The sequence below is a fragment of the Chenopodium quinoa genome, unplaced genomic scaffold (genome assembly GCF_001683475.1).
Source record: "Chenopodium quinoa cultivar QQ74 unplaced genomic scaffold, ASM168347v1, whole genome shotgun sequence".
In the NCBI taxonomy this organism is placed as follows: domain Eukaryota; kingdom Viridiplantae; phylum Streptophyta; class Magnoliopsida; order Caryophyllales; family Amaranthaceae; genus Chenopodium; species Chenopodium quinoa.
In genome coordinates this window covers 4,688,729-4,707,705 of record NW_018742616.1, presented here as the reverse complement: position 1 = coordinate 4,707,705, position 18,977 = coordinate 4,688,729, and the positions used below count along the sequence as shown (strand labels likewise).

Sequence of the window (18,977 nt, the reverse complement as noted above, 5' to 3'; positions counted from 1 at the left end):
ATAAGGGCTATTCGGTTAGTGTCATAAGGGTTATTCCATTAGTGCTCTAGGAGTTACTTTGTTTCTTTGCAAGCAGCTATTCAGTGAGGCCAATCGCGCAAAAAGCGTGTTGTATATGTTTTTGTTTTGATGATTTGGAAGGTGTTTGGAGGGAAGTCCCTAAAAAAATGCATATAATTAAAGGGTTGGGGAATTTGAGTGTTGTGGTGAATTGTAGATAAAAGAACTGTATACCCATACTAATACATGGCATATATTATACTACCTCCACCACTAAAAGCTACCCCAACCACTACATTTTCAAACACTAATATTATTTGTTAAGTAGTGGTCACATAAAGCTACCTATAAGCTACTCAAAAGCTAGTGCCGAACAAACCCAAAGTGAAAATGTTAGTAGTGTTTTCTTAAAAATAAAAAAAAATAAAAAAAAATAATAAAAATTAAAAAAATAGTGGGATAGGTAGTTATTGATGTTTTTTTTAAAAGTTAAAAAAATAAAGTAGTGGGAAAAAAGTTAAAAAAAAATAAATAAATAAAGTGGTGGAAAAAAAAAAACAACCCAAAAACCCTAAACGCATGAGAGTTTAACATTGGGGTTTTGGTGGCTTCTTATTAAAATGACTCTTAAATTATATATAAGAGATGTTTGGAGGGTAGTCCCTAAAAAAATGCATATAATTGAAGGGTTGGGGATTTAAAAAAAAAATAAAAATAAAAAATAAAAAAAAACTAAATGCATGAGAGTTTAGTATTGGGGTTTTAAAGGCTTCTCGTTAACATGACTCTTAAATTATAAATAAGATTAGTTGTTCTAATTATTGACATTATATATTGTCAAAGAAACTTTACAAGACTATTTTGTTGATACAGAAAGTAATTGTTCATCTAGAATGTTTCAAATTCTTGATGTTCTAATCACTTTGATACAATTTGTCTCTGCTACTCCAGGGTAAAGCTTTCTTGTTTTGTAAAAGGATAATGTAACACTTCACTTATAGGGTTATCAGAATATCAGGGATGATATTCTATCATACCATGAGATATCTATGTACTAAAACCGATATCAAACTCCACTTCGGTTTACAACAAATGGACTTCTCACTTTGTACTTCTTGTTTGTCCATGTGATTGCTCCAAACAGATCTCCTTTAGCAGAAGAAGAGGGAGAAAATGTGACCTCGTAATTCAACTTCTTGGCATTTGCTGTAAATTTTAGTTCATTCGGACTGACATTTACCTCCAGCCCTGCAGGTTTATCTATCGTTACAGTATAGGTTGTGGCTTCATCAGTATCAACATTAGTGACAGTCCTCTTAACTGTAACAGGTTCTGTCGTAGCATTCATTGATATAGCTATTGATGGATAGTTCATGTTCGATATCATGTCCTTGCTAGAATTTTTAGGACAAGCAAATCCACTTGGAAGCTCAGCTGCAATAAGCTTTATAGCGGAGATATCATATCCATAATAACACAGAAACTGCAAGTAGTCTGCTGGGTCGATGTCATAAACCAGTCCGGGTTGTATTCCTCCTGTCGGGCTTACCTCCCCTGCCCCATAATCATATGGTGTGGCATTTTCTCCTGTTTGTGTGGTTATTGGCTCTTTTAAATTGTTGATTTGAATTGCTGTCAATAAGGTAAACCCTTCAGTAAGTATACTCAAAAAAAAAAATTAATAGCTTTTTCTCATTTTAAGTTCTGTCTCCACAACCTGTGCTTGGTTGCAATAAAAATCAGATTTCAGAATGAGTTTTGCAGATTAATCCGTTTAAAAATAAGGTTTTTTTTTATTTTTTATTTTATTTTTTTTTTCTCTTTTATCAAGTATTAGCAATTAGGATATATGCAAGACTATTTATGATAACGAACTTCAGGTCATTTGCGGGAAATATTAAGTTTTGATGCTTTGATCACTTACCACTTGTGATTATAGCAGACCTTATTGCAGCAGGACTCCAGGAAGGATTCTGGGATTTGATGTTGGCAGCAATGCCTGCAACATGAGGGCAAGCCATAGAAGTTCCAGAGAGTAGATTGAATCGAGGAGGCTCTCTTCCTTCAGGCGTGGTTTCTTTTGATTTGTCATTAGCTATCCATGCTGCTAGGATATTTACTCCTGGTGCTGCAATATCAGGCTGCATAATGTTGGGAATAAAATGTTTGTTAGTTACAAGTAAATTGAAAATGTTCGTTCTTCAACCAAACCAAAGATGGCCGGTCACCTTGAGAAGGTTTTTAAGGCCCGCTGCAGGACCTCTTGCTGAGAAATAGGCAACTGTTGGTGCTGGCTTATATGTTGGGATTGTTTTTGTAGCTAAGATTGTTGCAACCGAATTTCTTCAACAAAGTTTTTATACAATTAGCTCATATAATACTACGTATGAAAGAAAGAATGATGAGCATGATCACTCTAGGACATAATATATACTTGTATATCTTAGTATCTTACTCACTCGAGTTGATGTATGCAAGGATTTCTGCACCATCCTTTGAGGTAATGACAGTCATTGGGAAGGATCCTGAATTACTGGCAACCAACCGCGTTTTATCATTAACTATTATAATTCCTACACCGCCACTCTTCATGACTCCCGTTAGTTTCATTCTGGGGCTGTAAATACTGTTGTCTGCATGCTGACAAAGCACTACTTTTCCTTTTATCATCTCTGCATCAATTGAGTTTGGGTAGCAATTCCTGGGAATAGAACATTAAAATTAGTAATGCTAAATGATAACAAAACACATACTTCTGAAAAATAAAATATGAATAAAATTCTACCTTGCATCAACTTCAGTTGCAGACTTGGTCTTCGCGGCACTGCCAGATATCAGTGGGTATTTTGGAGACTCTTCAAGCTCAGAGAAGTTAATAGATTCACCCTGAAAGTCGAACAAGGAAGGAGTCATTTTTGCACAATTCGTGTTATAAAAGGAAAAGATTATACTACAAACTAAGCTAATGATAATACCTTAATCACTTTGTTGTTGCCTAAGACAATATCAGACTCGAGGTCACGATCTATAGTAGTAGCAGCAACAGTTAAGATCCAAGGAGCCACATTGACAACGGATTGAGCAGAAGGGCCGTCATTTCCTGCAGAGCAGAGCACAGTGATCCCCTTTTGAACTGCATGGAATGCACCTATAGCGATAGGATCAGTGGAGAACTCAGGTGCAAATGAAGATGATGCTCCAAGTGATAAGGACAGCATATCAACACCATCTGCTATCGCGTCATCAAAAGCAGCCAAGATAGCAGATCCAGGGCATCCGTCAGAGAAGCACACGCGATACATAGCTATGTGTGATGTTGGAGATCCACCCTTTGCTGCACCATTAGCTAAGCCATAGTATGAAGCATTTGCTACTGAGACACCTGCTGCCGTTGATGCTACATGTGTGCCGTGGCCTAATTCATCTCTAGGGGATTGCATTCGTGATTTACTATCTTCATCTTTATAGTATCTTGCTCCTATCAATTTTCTACACATATAATACACCTCATGATTTCTAAAGATTACAGTTATATGTTGTAATAATGTTCTTGAAGAAACTTTTAACAAATCTGACATATAATATACAGGAAAATATATGTTATGTATAGTTCCAAAATTACTTGTTACAATCTGAAGTAGTGAAGTTTTGTCCCACCATACACTTCCCTTTCCATCTAGATGGAATTGGATCCATGCCTTCGTCGCTAAAGCTCTCAGATTCTGGCCAGATACCTATACTTAAATTAAAATGATCAGAATGTAAAAAATGAAAATCACTAGAAGAATTTCAATACTGAATGCAGTATATACAACTAACTTAGCTTAGTACTTTCTTAGGATGAAAATAAGAGAAATTTAAATTACCTGTGTCTAAAATCCCAATAATTGTATCTGATCCTTTAGAGGCTGATACTGGAACTGCATTAAAGCGTGGTTGGGAGTCAATTAATACAGAAGTTTCGTACTGTAAGAAATCCCATGAACGCGTTGTATGGAGTTGAAGCATAGGATCTGGAAACATTGAAACAACTCCAGGTTGTTTGCTCAGTTGACTTGCCTCTGAGTCTGATAACCGTGCAGCAAATCCTGAAAACCCATTCTTGTAGCTGTGTACTAATGCTTTCTTATTCCTACAAGAGTTTTACATAAATAAATCCATCAATTTTAAGTACAGTTAAATTGATCTCGTGAATAACTATGGCTATGTACAATACGAGTATACGACATACAGTACGTAAATGATCTAATGCGGTTAATAATACTCCATCTGTTTCATAATAATCGTAACACTATCACTGACACATGTGCCAATGCACAACTTTGACCATTAATATTTGTAATTATATATTATTAAGAATATAAAAGTTTAATATAATAAAAATATGTATAAAGAGTAATCCAAAAATATTTTACATGTTAACCTATGTATACTATAAATTGGTAAAAAGTATAGTCAAAATAAGCAAATAAATAGTGCAAAAAAAAGTTAAACTGTTGCATAATACATGTAGCATACCTTCTTAGCAAAGAGCTAAGAAGCATATCATGGCTATTCTTGTTAGCCCCCATGTACACAATATAAACGTTGCCATTCTGAGGCGGCGCAGTAGTAGCATCACTTTCTTTGTAATGTAAGGACAAGAAGAACACAAAGTAGAAAAACAGAAAGGAAAGTGATATATTCATGATCATTTTCGTATAAACAACGAACGTTACGTTTCTTAGGGAAATATATTTGCACTCATCTCATGCACCTAATGCATAACATATATATAGTGTAGAATTGCACTGATGCAGTGAAAGAATTCATGATGATCTGATCATGCCACATACAAAAAGTGCGCATGCGTAAACAGCACCAATACTAGATGACCCTTAGTAATAACATAAAGTGCGCCATTATATACTTATCTTGGTGCTGTATATACATGGTGAATAATGCTATTGGTGGTGGGAGGAAATGGTTGAAGGTGCTAATGAAGATAAGATTATTCATTAAGATAGGATTGAAGTAATTTGAGTAACTAGATATACACTAAATCTTTACTTATATTGCTGCCATAGTATTTTATGCAAAACATAATATATAAAATATACAAGTAAATTTGTGTGCACAAATCAATGCAAGGTGATGAACAAAGGCACCAATGTGCTATAAATTTGTGGATGGGAACTTTCTTATGTAGTTGTTGTAACTTGTAAGTGGTATTTCAGTGGGAAGGAGAGATACTGTGTATGATTTGAAGGGCCTACTCGCATAAATTCAAATTGGTTCAGATATTCTTCTTGTCATGTTGGTTTTTGATACCGTGTGATCAAATGATAAAATCAAACAAAATTTTATCAATGTTGCCTCCTTTCTCATCTAAATCTCTCCGAGGAGGATCCACAATTCAAGCCCAAGGGGTTCTCGTGTGAAGGGACGTGATAGAGTATAAAACATAGTCCTGAGTCTCAACCATTCGTATCTTAGTTCTTATATTATTTCGTTAATGTAATTATTTAATTTCTCTAACATCCTAAAGTAGAATAGTACATGTATCATTGTATTTGGACGAACGAAATACATTTGAGTCTACCAAAGCAAAGAAGCAAATTAGTTGGAAGCAAAGAAGAAGAAGAAGAAGAAGAAGAAAAAACCAGAAGAAATTAAATCAAAACTCAAAATATTATTTGTAAAAAAAAATGTAAAAAAAAAAAAAAAAAGTTGACTTGAAATATCCATAGTAGAGTGTAGAGAATGATATATATATATATATATATATATATATATATATATATATACACACACGTACATTGGTAAATCTAGCTAGAAACTATTACTAAATTATTTATATTGAATTTATCAGGAGAAAAAAAATCAAGAATTAAGTATATTGGACAATATACTCCTAAACATAGTTTCACTAACAATGTAATTTTTTTTGTTATACACTTATACATGTATTCATACATGTGTGTGTAAGTGTAACATATCTAAAAAAAATTTGCTACAATTCAATATACTCCCTCTCTATTTTTTCTTTTTTATTATTTCTTTATAGTTATAAAGGCCACATTGTCAAGTTAAAATTTTAGTCGTTAATATACTTATTAAAAATGGAGGGAGTATCAGTTTTTTATATCAAATTTCACATGTCGGTAATTAAATATATTAACTATTGATATATTGCATCGGTAAACATGAAATAAGAAGTGCTGTAATTTTGAAAATATAAATAAATAAAAAATAAAACAAAAAGAGTAAAGTATTAATTGATTAATTTATAAATATACACTCCCTATCTAAGAGTGACTAAGTTGGTATGTTACTTTAAACTCATGCACTTCTTATAAGAGAAATAGAATGAGAAGTGGAGTATGACAATATTGTCACTATAAAAACATGTAATTTAGAGGAGCAAACCCATTATCTCTGTAACTCCCATTATCATCTATTAGAGATGATGTGAAGAATAGTCCATTAAATAAGTTATGTTTTTGTCAAAAATGTACAATTTGCGTGGTGCTACAAATTTATGGTCAAAATAAAGAGGCTAGATTTGCAAGTTATTGTGCTAATTATACTCCCTATGGTCATCCAATATATGCCTTCTAGCAACCTTGGCTTTAGTGCTCCACTTTCGTCCAATGGCAAGGACTTCGTGGGAATCGACCCAATTCAAGTACATCCTCTATCTACCAATGATATCTTGACATAGTGGTTAAGACTGATGTCCTATCTACGATAGATATTAGGTTCAAATCCTCCACCCTCATTTGTAACTTATTGGCCCTTTGACTCATTCGCATTAATTTAAAAGAAAAAGAACTATTTAATCAAGTAAAATGAAACGAAAGGAGTATCATATAATTATTATACAATTATGGAGTTATGGAGTATTATAAGGCTAGATTGTAACATCTATAAGAGATTAAAAGTCATTAAATGAAAAAAAAAAAAAAAAAAAAAAAAAAAAAACCAACTGGCTAGCCCATAGGCCATTATTTAGAGAATGGTTTCATAAAGCTAAAAGCTTGTTTTAGAGGAAATGAAATAGTTGCAAATCAGCCCAATAGGTTAATTAGTCCAATAACATTTGATTGACTCCTTTGATTCTATTTTTTTTTTTTTTTTTTTTTGAGAAATAACGTAACGGGGTCATATTAAACGAGATCAAGTTTCGCCAAAGTTTGTAAATTTTGAGGAAACGGACCTAAACAAACGTATCCATTACAACCTCTACTCACCCATCTCGCAACAAGATGAGCCAAAGTATTCCCTGCCGTTTTAATATGAGAAATCGGAAAATCAGAAAAAGAACTAGAAAGTGACATAATGTCATCTAACAACAAGCTAAAAGGATCATATCCCTGCACTTTCTGCTTAATCTCACGCACAACAAGCTGAGCATCACTCTCAATAATCACCCTGCTGTACCCCAACCTGCGCCACCAGCATCCCGTATCTGCACGCAGCAGCTTCGGCCAGAGCAGGACTCCACCCTGCATGCTCCCTGCGGACAGCAGCAGCCACCACCTTACCCCTTTCATCTCTAATCACAACCCCTAGCCCTGTAGCTTGACCAATGTGAGCATCACAATTAATTTTAACCCAACCAGACCCCAGGCAAGACCATGAAGAAACAGCAGCAGTAGGATGAATTGCAGGGGGCATAAACACCTTACTTGCGTACTCCCCATGATTCTATTTGATTATATTCGAGATAGGTATCAATATTCAATTACTACATATTAATAGCTACATCGAAACTAGCTGCTAATTTATGTACCCCATGTCATGTCATCCTTTTGTTATATATAAATAATATTTATATTTCTATAAACCATAAATAGCATTAAAATTCATTTTATTTTCATATTTTTCTACCTTTCTCCACTTTCTCTCTCCTAGAATGTTCACTTTCTCTCTCTTCATTTTTCACTTTTTCTCTCTCTTCAAACCTCCATTTCAATATTCAAAAGCTTCAAGATCTAAATAACTTGCTATCAAAACTTCATAAATATGGACATTATACATGAAATTGAAAGTGCTAACAAAGAATTTGAATAAATTCCTCAGAACAGGTAATTTTACAATTTCCTTCTATGTTTCATACTATTAGTGTAACACAAATTCTTATACGTGGTTAGTCACATGGTGTAACCACTTTACATAATAACATATAAAACCATTAATTAAGTAATAGGGGGGTCACGGTGATGAGCAAATGAGGTTACTTTAACGTTTGTAGGTTACTTAAATGAGAAAAAAGGAGTTACTCTCTTAAATTAGTGGAATCATTCTTTCATTTTTTAAAATAAAAGAATAGGGGTTACTCGAATGAACAAATGAGATTACTTATTTCTAAATTACTTGATTTTACTCGTATATTGAATTTGGGTTACTTTTATGGACAAAATAGAGTTATCCTTATGAATAAATGCGATTACTCATACATACAAATGAAGATTACTCTTATAAACCAATGTGACCACGCCATGTGGCTAGCCACATACAAAACTAACCCTTCCTGTAAATTTCGCCAATTACATACATCTTTTTTGTAAAAATTGTAATTGATTAATTATAAATGCAACAATTTTGTCAACTTTGATTGCAATTTTGGTTAATTTACTGGCAATTTACTTCATTTTGGTTAAATAAATTTCAATTTTGAACTTCTTTATGTTCAGAACAAGAATTTTAACATCAATGACTGCATTAAAGACAACGAACAATGAAATTAAATAGGCGTTTATTAATTTGTTACCAGCAATTTTGTTCAATGTAAGAAAATTTAAATACAAATTTAATTTGTTCATTATAAAATAAATAAATGTTCATTCTCGTATGTTATATGTTCATTTAAAAATAATTTACTATTTAAAAGTATGTTAAGGATGTTAAGATTAATATTAGCAAAAGGTTCAGGAAATTTTGATTTTTACCACCTTCAAATAACGACTTTATTGAATTTACCACCTCCAAAAAAAAAGATTTACTTTACCACCTCATAAAAAAATTAAACATCACTTTTCCCACCTAAGCCTAACTCCGGTGACGGAAACCGCTAGAGGGGCCCGCCATAACAGCTAGTTTTTGAAATTATCCCCAAATTCTCCCGATTTCCCATTGATTTAAACCTAACTTCTTCATTTCTACATCTATTTCGTGAAGATTGAAGTTTTTTTTTGCCATTTTCTTCACAAATTCTGATTTTGGGTGATCCTTAACAATCCCACATCCTCAAATTATCAAATTATTGAAGATTGTACTCGGCCCTGAATCAATTGAACTGTTCGACGACAAACAGCGAAAAGGTAAGCAATTTTCATGAATTCTGTTGTAATTTTTTGCAATTGTTTGCGTGATTATGTTACAATTGCTAAGTATAATTGAAATTGCATGTTTTCTGTTATTAATTCAACCCCAATTTTATATTGTAAATAATTAGGGTTCATGTAAGTGTAAATTAATTTGGGGGGTTTTTGATATTTCAATTAGGCAGTAAAATTAGGATTAGATTATGGTAATTGTGTTCAAATACAATTAACTTCAATGAAAATTTGGCAGTAGAAATGGTCACATTACCTCCGAATTACGAGAACAATTTTTTTCCAGAAGTCGAATCTAACAGAAATTGAAGCAGCTCAGGTACGAGTAATTGTTGTTTCTCATCCACGGATTCGGTATTTATAAGATCAAACACGTTTTTGTTTGCAATCCTTAAGCCATTAAGGATACAAATCAGACCAAAAACCAAGCTATAAGCAAATTATAAGATGAACTTTGGCTCATTTACTACCCAAATTAAGGATTTGTAAAGAAAATCGCAAAAAAAAAAAAACTTCAATCTTCAACAATTTGATGTGGAAATGAAGAAGGTTGTTTAAATAGGAGGAAAATCGAGAAAATTTGGGGATAATTTCAAAAACTAGTTGTTATGGCGGGCCCCAATGGTGGTTTCCGTCACCAGAGTTAGGCTTAGGTGGGAAAACTGATGTTTAATTTTTTTATAAGGTGGTAAAGTAAATCTTTTTTTTTGGAGGTGGTAAATTCAATAAAGTCGTTATTTGAAGGTGATAAAAATCAAAATTTCCAAAGGTTCATAATCATAAAAATGCATATTCATTTCTTCATCATGCTAATAAAAGTAGTATTTATTCACTGAAAGGTTTTTTTTTTGATAAATGTTCAGAATCATGAAATTCTAATCTTCGTTTTTATTACGCTCATTAAAACTTATTACGCTCATTAAAGTGATGTTTAATTAATTTCATTTGTCAATAATTTACTACTTGTACTAAAGAGTAATTAATTAAAATATTCAAATTGGATGTTTAAATTTGATACTATTAAATGTTTACAATCAAGAAAATAAATGTTCATTTTCATTACACATATATTAATATTCATTAACCAACAAGAGTTGGCTCAAGTGGTAATCAGCTTAATGTCGTTTAAGAGAGGTCTCGAGTGCGAGCCTCACCGAAGGTAGAAAACTCTTATTGGGAGACTCACTTGCCATAAGCCAAGGTGTGCAGCAACCCGGACCGCATCCGAATGTAGTCAAAACTAAGCTTCGGTAAACCGGGTGGCTGGGCAAACTCAAAAAAAAAAATATTAATATTCATTAATCTCCTATGCATGAATACTAATTTTTTTTTATTTGATCAAAATAATGTTCATAGTTGTTACTAGGGGTGAGCATGGGACGGGTTCCCGTACCGTTAGTACTAACGGTTCGGGTACCCGATAACCAATATCACTAAAAGTGATATCCATAACCCGAACCGATAAGTTCGGGTACCCGGAATTCGGGTACCCGAATTTTCAGAACGGTTATCGGGTACCCTATAAAGTATCCAATAGTGATAATTAAACTTAAAAAAATTAGTTATTATGATATTTTTTTAACTCTAATTAACAACAATACCACACGATCTTGACCAAATTATTAATAACATTACTAATTATTGATATTTATAGTGATTATGAAGTAATGTAAGAGTTTAAATATTGAAAAGATAGATTTAAGTAGGAAAAAAAAAACAAAATAATTGCTTATCGGAACGGAACGGGTACCCGTTAATTTTAAAATGATACCCAAAAACCATATCCGATAACAAATTATCGGATCAGGTACCCGAACCGTTATGGTTATCGGATCGGGTACCCTAATTTTCGGAACGGTAACGGAACGGGTTTTCGGGTTTTCGATTTTTCGGGTAGTTTTGCTCAGCCCTGTTACACCCAAAGTTCTAATTTCTTTGACTCGCGCTGACCATGAAACATGACCAGGCCAACAAGGTTAACCATGATTAGAGTATTTAACTATAAGGATAATATGGCCATGCGATAAGAAGGTCATGATTGACCTAGGATGGATATCAAGCCCAATGACAAGGCCCAAAGACTAAAGAAAACTGGGTTATAAACGATTAAGGGATGAATTAAAATAGAGTTTGACGCCAAGAGTTATAATCGACCAGCGTTTATGGGAGATCATGGAGAGACTTCAGTGATAATTCGCCTATAGTAGCAGAAGGATTTTCTGGGGCATCATTATAAATGATAAAATCGAAATTATAGGTGTATATATTTGTGGGCATCAAGTTCCGATAACAAAGAAAGAAGAGAAAAAGGAAGGATGAAAGAGCAAAAGCAAGGGAATAGAAGGAGGAAAAAACAAGGAGGAGAAGAATATCGAAAGGGAAGCAAGGAAAGAAAGAGAAAGACAGCAAAGATAAATGATCCAAAAGATTAATGGTAATGAGGTCAATTGACTTCTTGTTACAAATATTTAAAAGATGAATAAATAATGAATTATTTAAGATTGTACCGAGTATCATTAGTATTATGAAAAACTTATAATTATTTTATTGATGGACATAAATAATTACGTATAGTTTCCATAATTTGTTAATTTATAAATAATTTTAATATAATTTTTCATGTTTTTCTGCATTATTTAAGTACCCTCCCAATAGACAAAATATGCTCAATAATCGGAAATTATCGCTTTTTGATTCAACAATTCCTCATTGTTTGGGATTATACACCATTGGTAGATGGAGTTTTATTGGAAGAAGAAAAGTGTCGAATTTTACATTCAATATAGACACCGCTGGAACGATAGTGATAAACTTTTTTTTTTTTTTTAACATCGGTATTATTTTTAACTGAATTTTCCAAAACCTTAAGGTCTATCAAACCTCGTTCACTCAAAAATTCGATCAAAGCACCCACTAATAAAAATTGGTAGTTTTGCCACTGTTGGTAGTTCATGATCCTTTCATGTTCTTCATGCATTGAGTCAATGAATCTCATAATCTCATCTATATTCATCACAGTTAACTACCATTGTAAACTACCATGCTTGCAAATTATATATGACTTATATTATATAATTTATTAGCACTATAAAACATTGGATTTATGATGTTACATGAGGAAATTGATGGCAGCATGCAGTTATTTTGATGGCAACAGCTTTTGTGAATCTAAATTTAGGTTAGGTGACACTATTTTGAGAAGGTTCTTAATGTAAGTATACTTAATGACTCAAATCACAACTAGTAATGTGTAGGACTAATTGAGTAATACAATATTGCTAATTCTTCTTGATCGTGTATGGGACAAGTGGTCGTCCCTTTAGTTTGTTTTGAACAAATGACTTTAAATATGAAATGCCAGCAATTTTAATTAACATTTTACTTTTGGATTTCTTTCATTCTAGTGGATTTGTTTATTTAAAAGCTTCATTAGCTATTTTGATTAGGGTCTCGCTTATTTGTGTATGCTTTATATATTTTATGGTAAATGATTTTAGCTAGAAGAAATTTCAGACCTTCATTAGCATAGAGTAGCATCAGTAGTTTTATTAGCCAACGACGACTGATGGCAGTGTGGTTTACTAAACGAAGCTTGAGCTTGTGTTGCTTTACTCGTATCACTTATATTCAAGCTATAGCTTATTTAAAGTAGTCTAGTGTGTTTTATTTTTCCTTAAAATGTCATAATTTCTACATTTTTTTTAATCATCTATTGTACATAGAGCTGTCAAAAGCTAACCTGAACTAAAAGATTTACCCGAACCCAATCATGACCCGACCTGTTTGAACCCGACAAAATGGTGACCCAAACCCAATTTGACTTGAACTGAAACCAACCCTAGAGCTGAGTTAACCTGAGTATTTGAGACCCAAACCCGAACATGAACCGACCTGAAAATGATCCGACCTAAATATAACCCGTAAATTATTAACCTGAATCGAACCCTATTTGAACCGAGATTGACCCAAACCTATTTTAGGGATTTGTTAAACATCGCCCACAAATTACTACATAAAGCCCACAAAATTCACTTGGTTTGACAATATTGCCCTTGACCTAAAAAAAAAACACTCACACTCTCATCACTCATCTTCTTTCAACCTCTCTAAAAAAAAAAAATTCAAACAACGGCAATGTCGAGGCGGCAAGGCAAGGAATTGGCGGCGGTGGTGTTTATTCAAGGCGCCGCAACCGTGGCTGTGGCGTCCAGCCCAGGCGCCAGCCCACTGGTGGCGGCGTCTGCAGCTGGCGCCACCACCGCTGGCTGGGCGTCCAGCCAAGGCGCCCCCCCCCCTTTTTTTTCTTTCTTTTTTTTATATTTGTTTTAAAATATTGTTTTTTTTTTTGTGTAATATCTTTTTGAATTGTTTTTATATTTTGTTGTTTATTTTTATAAATTTTTTCAATTTTGTTGTATTTTTTCTATGTTTATATTTTGTTTACAATTATTTGTTTGTTTTTTTTGTACATTTTTATTTTTATTCTCTATTTTGATTTGTTTTTATATTTTTATGTGACTTTGATATTGTTTTTGGTTAGTTAATTTATTTTAAATTTTATTATTGATATTGTTTTTGGTTAGTTAATTTATTTTAATTGGGAATGAATTATTTATGTTTATATATATTCTTCTGTGTTGGTTTTATTTCCTTTCTAAGTGTATTTTTTATTCTATTATTTTTATTTAAGCTATTCAGTGGAGAGGTCGGGGCATAGACATGTCAGATCCCGTGGTATTTCGGCCTCAGCTCGTAGAGAACGGATCCACCGTCGGGATGAGGATGACGATGACGATGATGATGCTGAGGAGGGTGACCAGGAGGAGGGCGCAGATGAGGATGAGGATGTGGACGATGGCAGTGGACCGTATGATGATTACGGTCCATTCAGTCAGAGGGTTGATGACATGTACGAGACACATATGGTGGAGGTGCGTAAAGGTAGGGGTGGTAGGTTTGTTAGTAGATCTGGCACATCATCTGCGTCCACTGTATCTGGGGCAAGCAGGAAACGGTCGAGGGCCGGTAATGATTCTTGGGTTGTTAGGAGTGAGGTGCCCGGTGGGCCTGTTGACGGGAGTGTGATTCCTAGCTTTCTAGGACATATAGCTGCCCGTATTTGGGAGGACCAGGAGAGGCCTTCAGTTACGGGGTTGTTGAAATGTCATACCCGGGAAAAGACTTGTAGCTTTTTGCGTACATGGGCTGAGGCTTGGCCGGCGGAGAGCGAGATGTTCGAGCGACTGGAGGGCACTGGGGTGAATCACGTTCCTGCCACCATGCACGATAAGATTGACAGTACGCTGATCACGGCTTTCATTGAGCGATGGCAGCCGGATACAAACTCTTTCCACCTTCCGTTCGGTGAGATGACGATCATGTTACATGACGTCGAGGCCATTCTGGGGATTCGTGTTGAGGGTAAACGACTTTGTGCTGTGGCTGATGCGGATTAGGCAGATTTGCTGGCGGAGTTGTTGGCGGTGGACAGGGCTGCACTGTACACCGAGGCGCTAGGTGTTTGGGAACACGGAGGTGTGAAGATCGCATCCGTGTTGCAGCGGTGTTTGTACCCCAGTGCACGTAGGACGCACGACGCACAGCTGAGTGCTTATGTTTTTCTACTCCTCGGATGTACCTTGTTTCTCGACCACAGCGATGATGATTATGTGCCACCGCCTACTGCCATGGAAGCGGTATGTCTCATATTATATTTATCGTTGTCTTTTAATTAAGTTTTATATGTTGTTATTGTATTTCATCTTTTGTTTTTTGTTGTATGCAGTGGATGGGAAAGATAATGCAGGACGTACAGAAACTCTCTCTTGAGAAGGACAGCATGAGTGCAACAGTGAGAGCTGTTGTTGATAGTCTGGAACTGACCCTTGCGCAGTGGGAGTCGTCGTCGAGGAGGGATTACTGATGGTTTTGTCATTTTATTTATAGAGCACTTTAAATATTATCGTTTTATTTTATTAAATTGGACATTATGTTGTAAGTTTGTAACATTTTAGATTGTTCTTTTAGCTTCCAAGTTAAACATATTATCATTGCTGTTTTTAAATTTTGATATAACCGTTCGTGGATCCGCGCAACTTACCCATGCAACATATAGAATGCAGTAAGCAATACAATATAAAAGATTAATGTTCTCATTAAAAGAGTAACGTACAAATAAGATTACATAGGAAGAATGTAAACATGAAAAACTAAAATGCAGCTAGGGTGTTTCATTCGTGGATCCGGTCATGATATAGCGCATCCCAACCTTCTACGCTCGCTATGCGAATGTTGTACCACCGAGGTATAATCGGTGGCACTGGAAAATTGAATGACATGTCTAGTCGGATGAAATGTCTGTATGACGACCCAAGAAACGCAATAGCTAGATCTCTGACCGGTGTGGTGACAGTCTCACGCGACGGCCAAGGGAGAACCTTGGTACAAGGATAATAAGCTTGAATATGCACTCCCAGGCCGAAATGCATGACTCCGCATTTGTAAATGTTTGCAACGGCAAACAGATCTAGGGGCGCGTCAAAATAATGATTTTGGTCGCAAGGTCCACCTCCCCACCGGATACGCCGCAGAGCGCCATCCAAGTCATCCTGGTACACATGACGATAAACATTTCGGTTAGAGGAAATTTCGCTGTACATCAACTGACGCACCAAACCGTAGTTGTCTTCGCCCATTTGAAAAACATCAGCCACGACCCAGAATCCGCAGTTACCATCTCCGACTACATCATTCCACCCTTCCAAGTACGACATGATGATCACAGGTATCCTTTCCTTGTACGGAAACTGATCAACATCGTTTCTTCCTATTCACCATATAATTATAGACAGTTAAGAAGGCAGGAGTAACACTTTAAAACTATGTGCAATGTAAACAACCAAAACGTACCAGTTCTTAGGGGCATATTCACAGACGATGAAGATTGACTACGACTAGATGACGATGTCCGACCACGAGCACGACCACGACCAAGACCACGGATATACTCAAACGCACTCCTGTTCTGCCGTTGTCGACCTCGAGGACGGTCAACTCCTTCGGGTTCCTCATAATCTAAGGTAGACGTGTGGAAAATGTCATGAAGTACATGAGTAGCGTCACGAATAATAGAAGGATGGCTGGAGGACACTCGGTCGTACATCGAACGAAACTGATTGTGCCTGGTGTAGCAGCTGCTGTATAGGGTTCCTTCCCTCTGACCATTCAAACCTGGGTTGCTGTCTGACGTTGTAGATGTGTCTTCGGTTTGGATGGTCTTCTGGAAATTTCTCTAACACATATGCTAATATTTTAGCAGGCTTGACTTGAGCATCACTCATTTCTTTCACAACTAGTTTCGCAGCAGGACTTAAGTCGCTCAGCTGTCGATGACCCTCTTCATATACTATCATCTCATGGTTGTGATACCCCCATTTAGAGTAACCAATCACTTCCCAACCGTCACGACTCCGTAGTTGTCGGACCTTTACTCTAAACTCACACCCACAACCTTTCCGCTTTGTATCAAACCGAGTGGCTGTACGAAAATCTCTTTCTTCTCTTTTGCGATAACGGTCACATCTCAAAATACGATCCATTCTACCATCCCGTTGAGATTTATGAGTTACTACTACCAAGCAAAATCCAGCTGCAATTACAACCTGTTTTGCCCAATCAATCGCCTGTTGAGCTTCTTCGAATGGATCATCATGTCCAAATATCCCACTGTAATCATTTCCGTCTCCACCATAATCCTGCATCAATTATATATTACAATAAATACATTTAACGGATAATACATTTAATTTCTATATTTACACAGAATTAACACAAAAAAAAGCATAATTATGTATAATCAAACTTAATTTTTATAAAAACCCAATTTGAATTTTCAAACTAAATTTTAAAATATACCATTTCGAATTTTCAAACTTAATTTTAAAAAAACCTATTTCGAATTTTCAAAATTAATTTAAAAAAAAAACCCATTTCGAATTTTTTTAAAAAATCATTTTCGATTTTTTTTTTAAAAAAAAAATAAATAAATAAAAAACAACAACAAAATCAAAAAAGAAAAAATAAATAAATTAATATATAAGGGTGGCGTTTGCCAGGGCTGCCACAGCCACTGGACTGGCGCCTGGCAGGGCCGCCTCAGCCAGTAGAGTGGCGCCTGGCCAGGACGCCAGTCTGGTGGTCTGGGCGTCTGGGCTGGACGCCACTCTGGTGATTCTGGCGTCTGGATTGGACGTCCAGGCTACGGTTTGGGCGTCCATCCTAGGCGCCGGATCCACTCCGACGGTAAATCGTGAATTTTAACGGTGACTTACCTCGTTTTCCGTCGACGACGACGTACCTCTGGCGTCCCCCGCATCTCCGGCCTGCCCTCCGGTCTCCCCCGGCGAGCCAGTACGGCTCAACATTTTTTAAACCGAGATTATTTCAATTTTAGAAAATGGGCATAATGGTCACACCAAGTCATATTTGTGGGCTTTATATGGTAATTTGCGGGCGATGTTTAGCGATTCACCTATTTTAACCTATCAAAACCCGAATTTAACCTGACCTACTACTAACCTGACCCAAATTCCACTCGACTTTATTGACCCGACCCAAATTCAACCCGACATGTTCCTGACCCATCTCAAACTCAACCTAACCTGTTATTGACCTAACAAATATTTAAATCACCTCAAATTCATTTACGACCACCTTATTCATATATAGTTATATAGTTACGTACTCCCTTCTAAATTATTTCTACTAAGAATATGATGTTCGTCGTGCAAATAAGAATATAAGATAATATTATATGAATGTAATGACAATTTGTGTCAGTTGTGTGCTTGTGCCAACGATATGAGAATTTCATATCAATAGTCAATCCATATTGCTCCTTACATAGACAAATTTAATATTATACCATATCACTAATAAATAAAGTCGGTCTTGCAGCCAGGCCACGAAACTGCGACACTTGACATTCCAGTTTTTTGTCAAGTGTCGTGCCATGTAGGTATTTTTGGGATACATATGATGCTAAGTAAGCCAATTCTAGATAGATTTTTTAAGATAAAAATATTGTTTAGAGTTTTATTATCGATAAAATTCTAATGTTTCATATATACAAAATTAATCATAACTATAAATAACTATCCTATAACTTGGTTCTATTTCCATCATAAAATTTGTTTTAAAAAGTTATATAAAATAAGATTCATTTGTAATATATTTAATTTATTTAAAAAATAATAAAGAATCAATAAAAATTAAGTTTTGATCAGTTTAAATAAGTTTAATAAAAATAATTTCAAGTTAATAAAAATCTATTTACAAACAAAACTACAAAAATTACACTATTATATAAATAAGCGATATGATATTGTATGTCTAAATATTCTGCATTATCCAAAGGGGTTATTTGTCCGTATTCAAAATTGAAGCCAAAAACTTTTTCTTAAAATTATATCAAATATTCAGGCATTCCCATACACAAAACTAGTATATATATATAAAGGGGAGTTTTTTCCCAAGTTTTTAGAGAGCCACGTAGGATTAAAATTTCTTAATGCAACATGTAGAATTATAAATTTTAGTTATAACCAATCAAATAAGAGATTTGTAATTTCTTTTAGAATTAAATAATTCAAGTGCCAC

At 35.0% G+C, this 18,977-nt stretch overlaps 1 protein-coding gene across 1 annotated transcript; it reads right to left on the bottom strand.

Moving 5' to 3' along the window:
* Nucleotides 1-754: 754 nt before the first annotated feature.
* Nucleotides 755-4,755, bottom strand: LOC110721694 (CO(2)-response secreted protease-like). The gene is made up of 9 exons (XM_021900895.1): nt 4,519-4,755; nt 3,867-4,132; nt 3,623-3,734; nt 2,976-3,489; nt 2,786-2,886; nt 2,456-2,701; nt 2,229-2,343; nt 1,925-2,141; nt 755-1,632 (listed from the first exon to the last, which is right to left on the bottom strand). The coding sequence occupies exons 1-9, from the start codon at nt 4,692-4,694 to the stop codon at nt 1,067-1,069; spliced, it is 2,313 nt and encodes a 770-aa protein (XP_021756587.1). The 5' UTR covers nt 4,695-4,755; the 3' UTR covers nt 755-1,066.
* Nucleotides 4,756-18,977: the final 14,222 nt, after the last annotated feature.

Coding starts and splice junctions, on each gene's coding strand:
- LOC110721694 (XM_021900895.1), bottom strand. CDS start 4,694: ATGATCATGAATATATCACTTTCCTTTCTGTTTTTCTACTTTGTGTTC. Junction 2,702..2,785: donor GCAACTGAAGTTGATGCAAG/GTAGAATTTTAT, acceptor TTCTATTCCCAG/GAATTGCTACCCAAACTCAA. Junction 2,344..2,455: donor GCATACATCAACTCGAGTGA/GTAAGATACTAA, acceptor ACTTTGTTGAAG/AAATTCGGTTGCAACAATCT.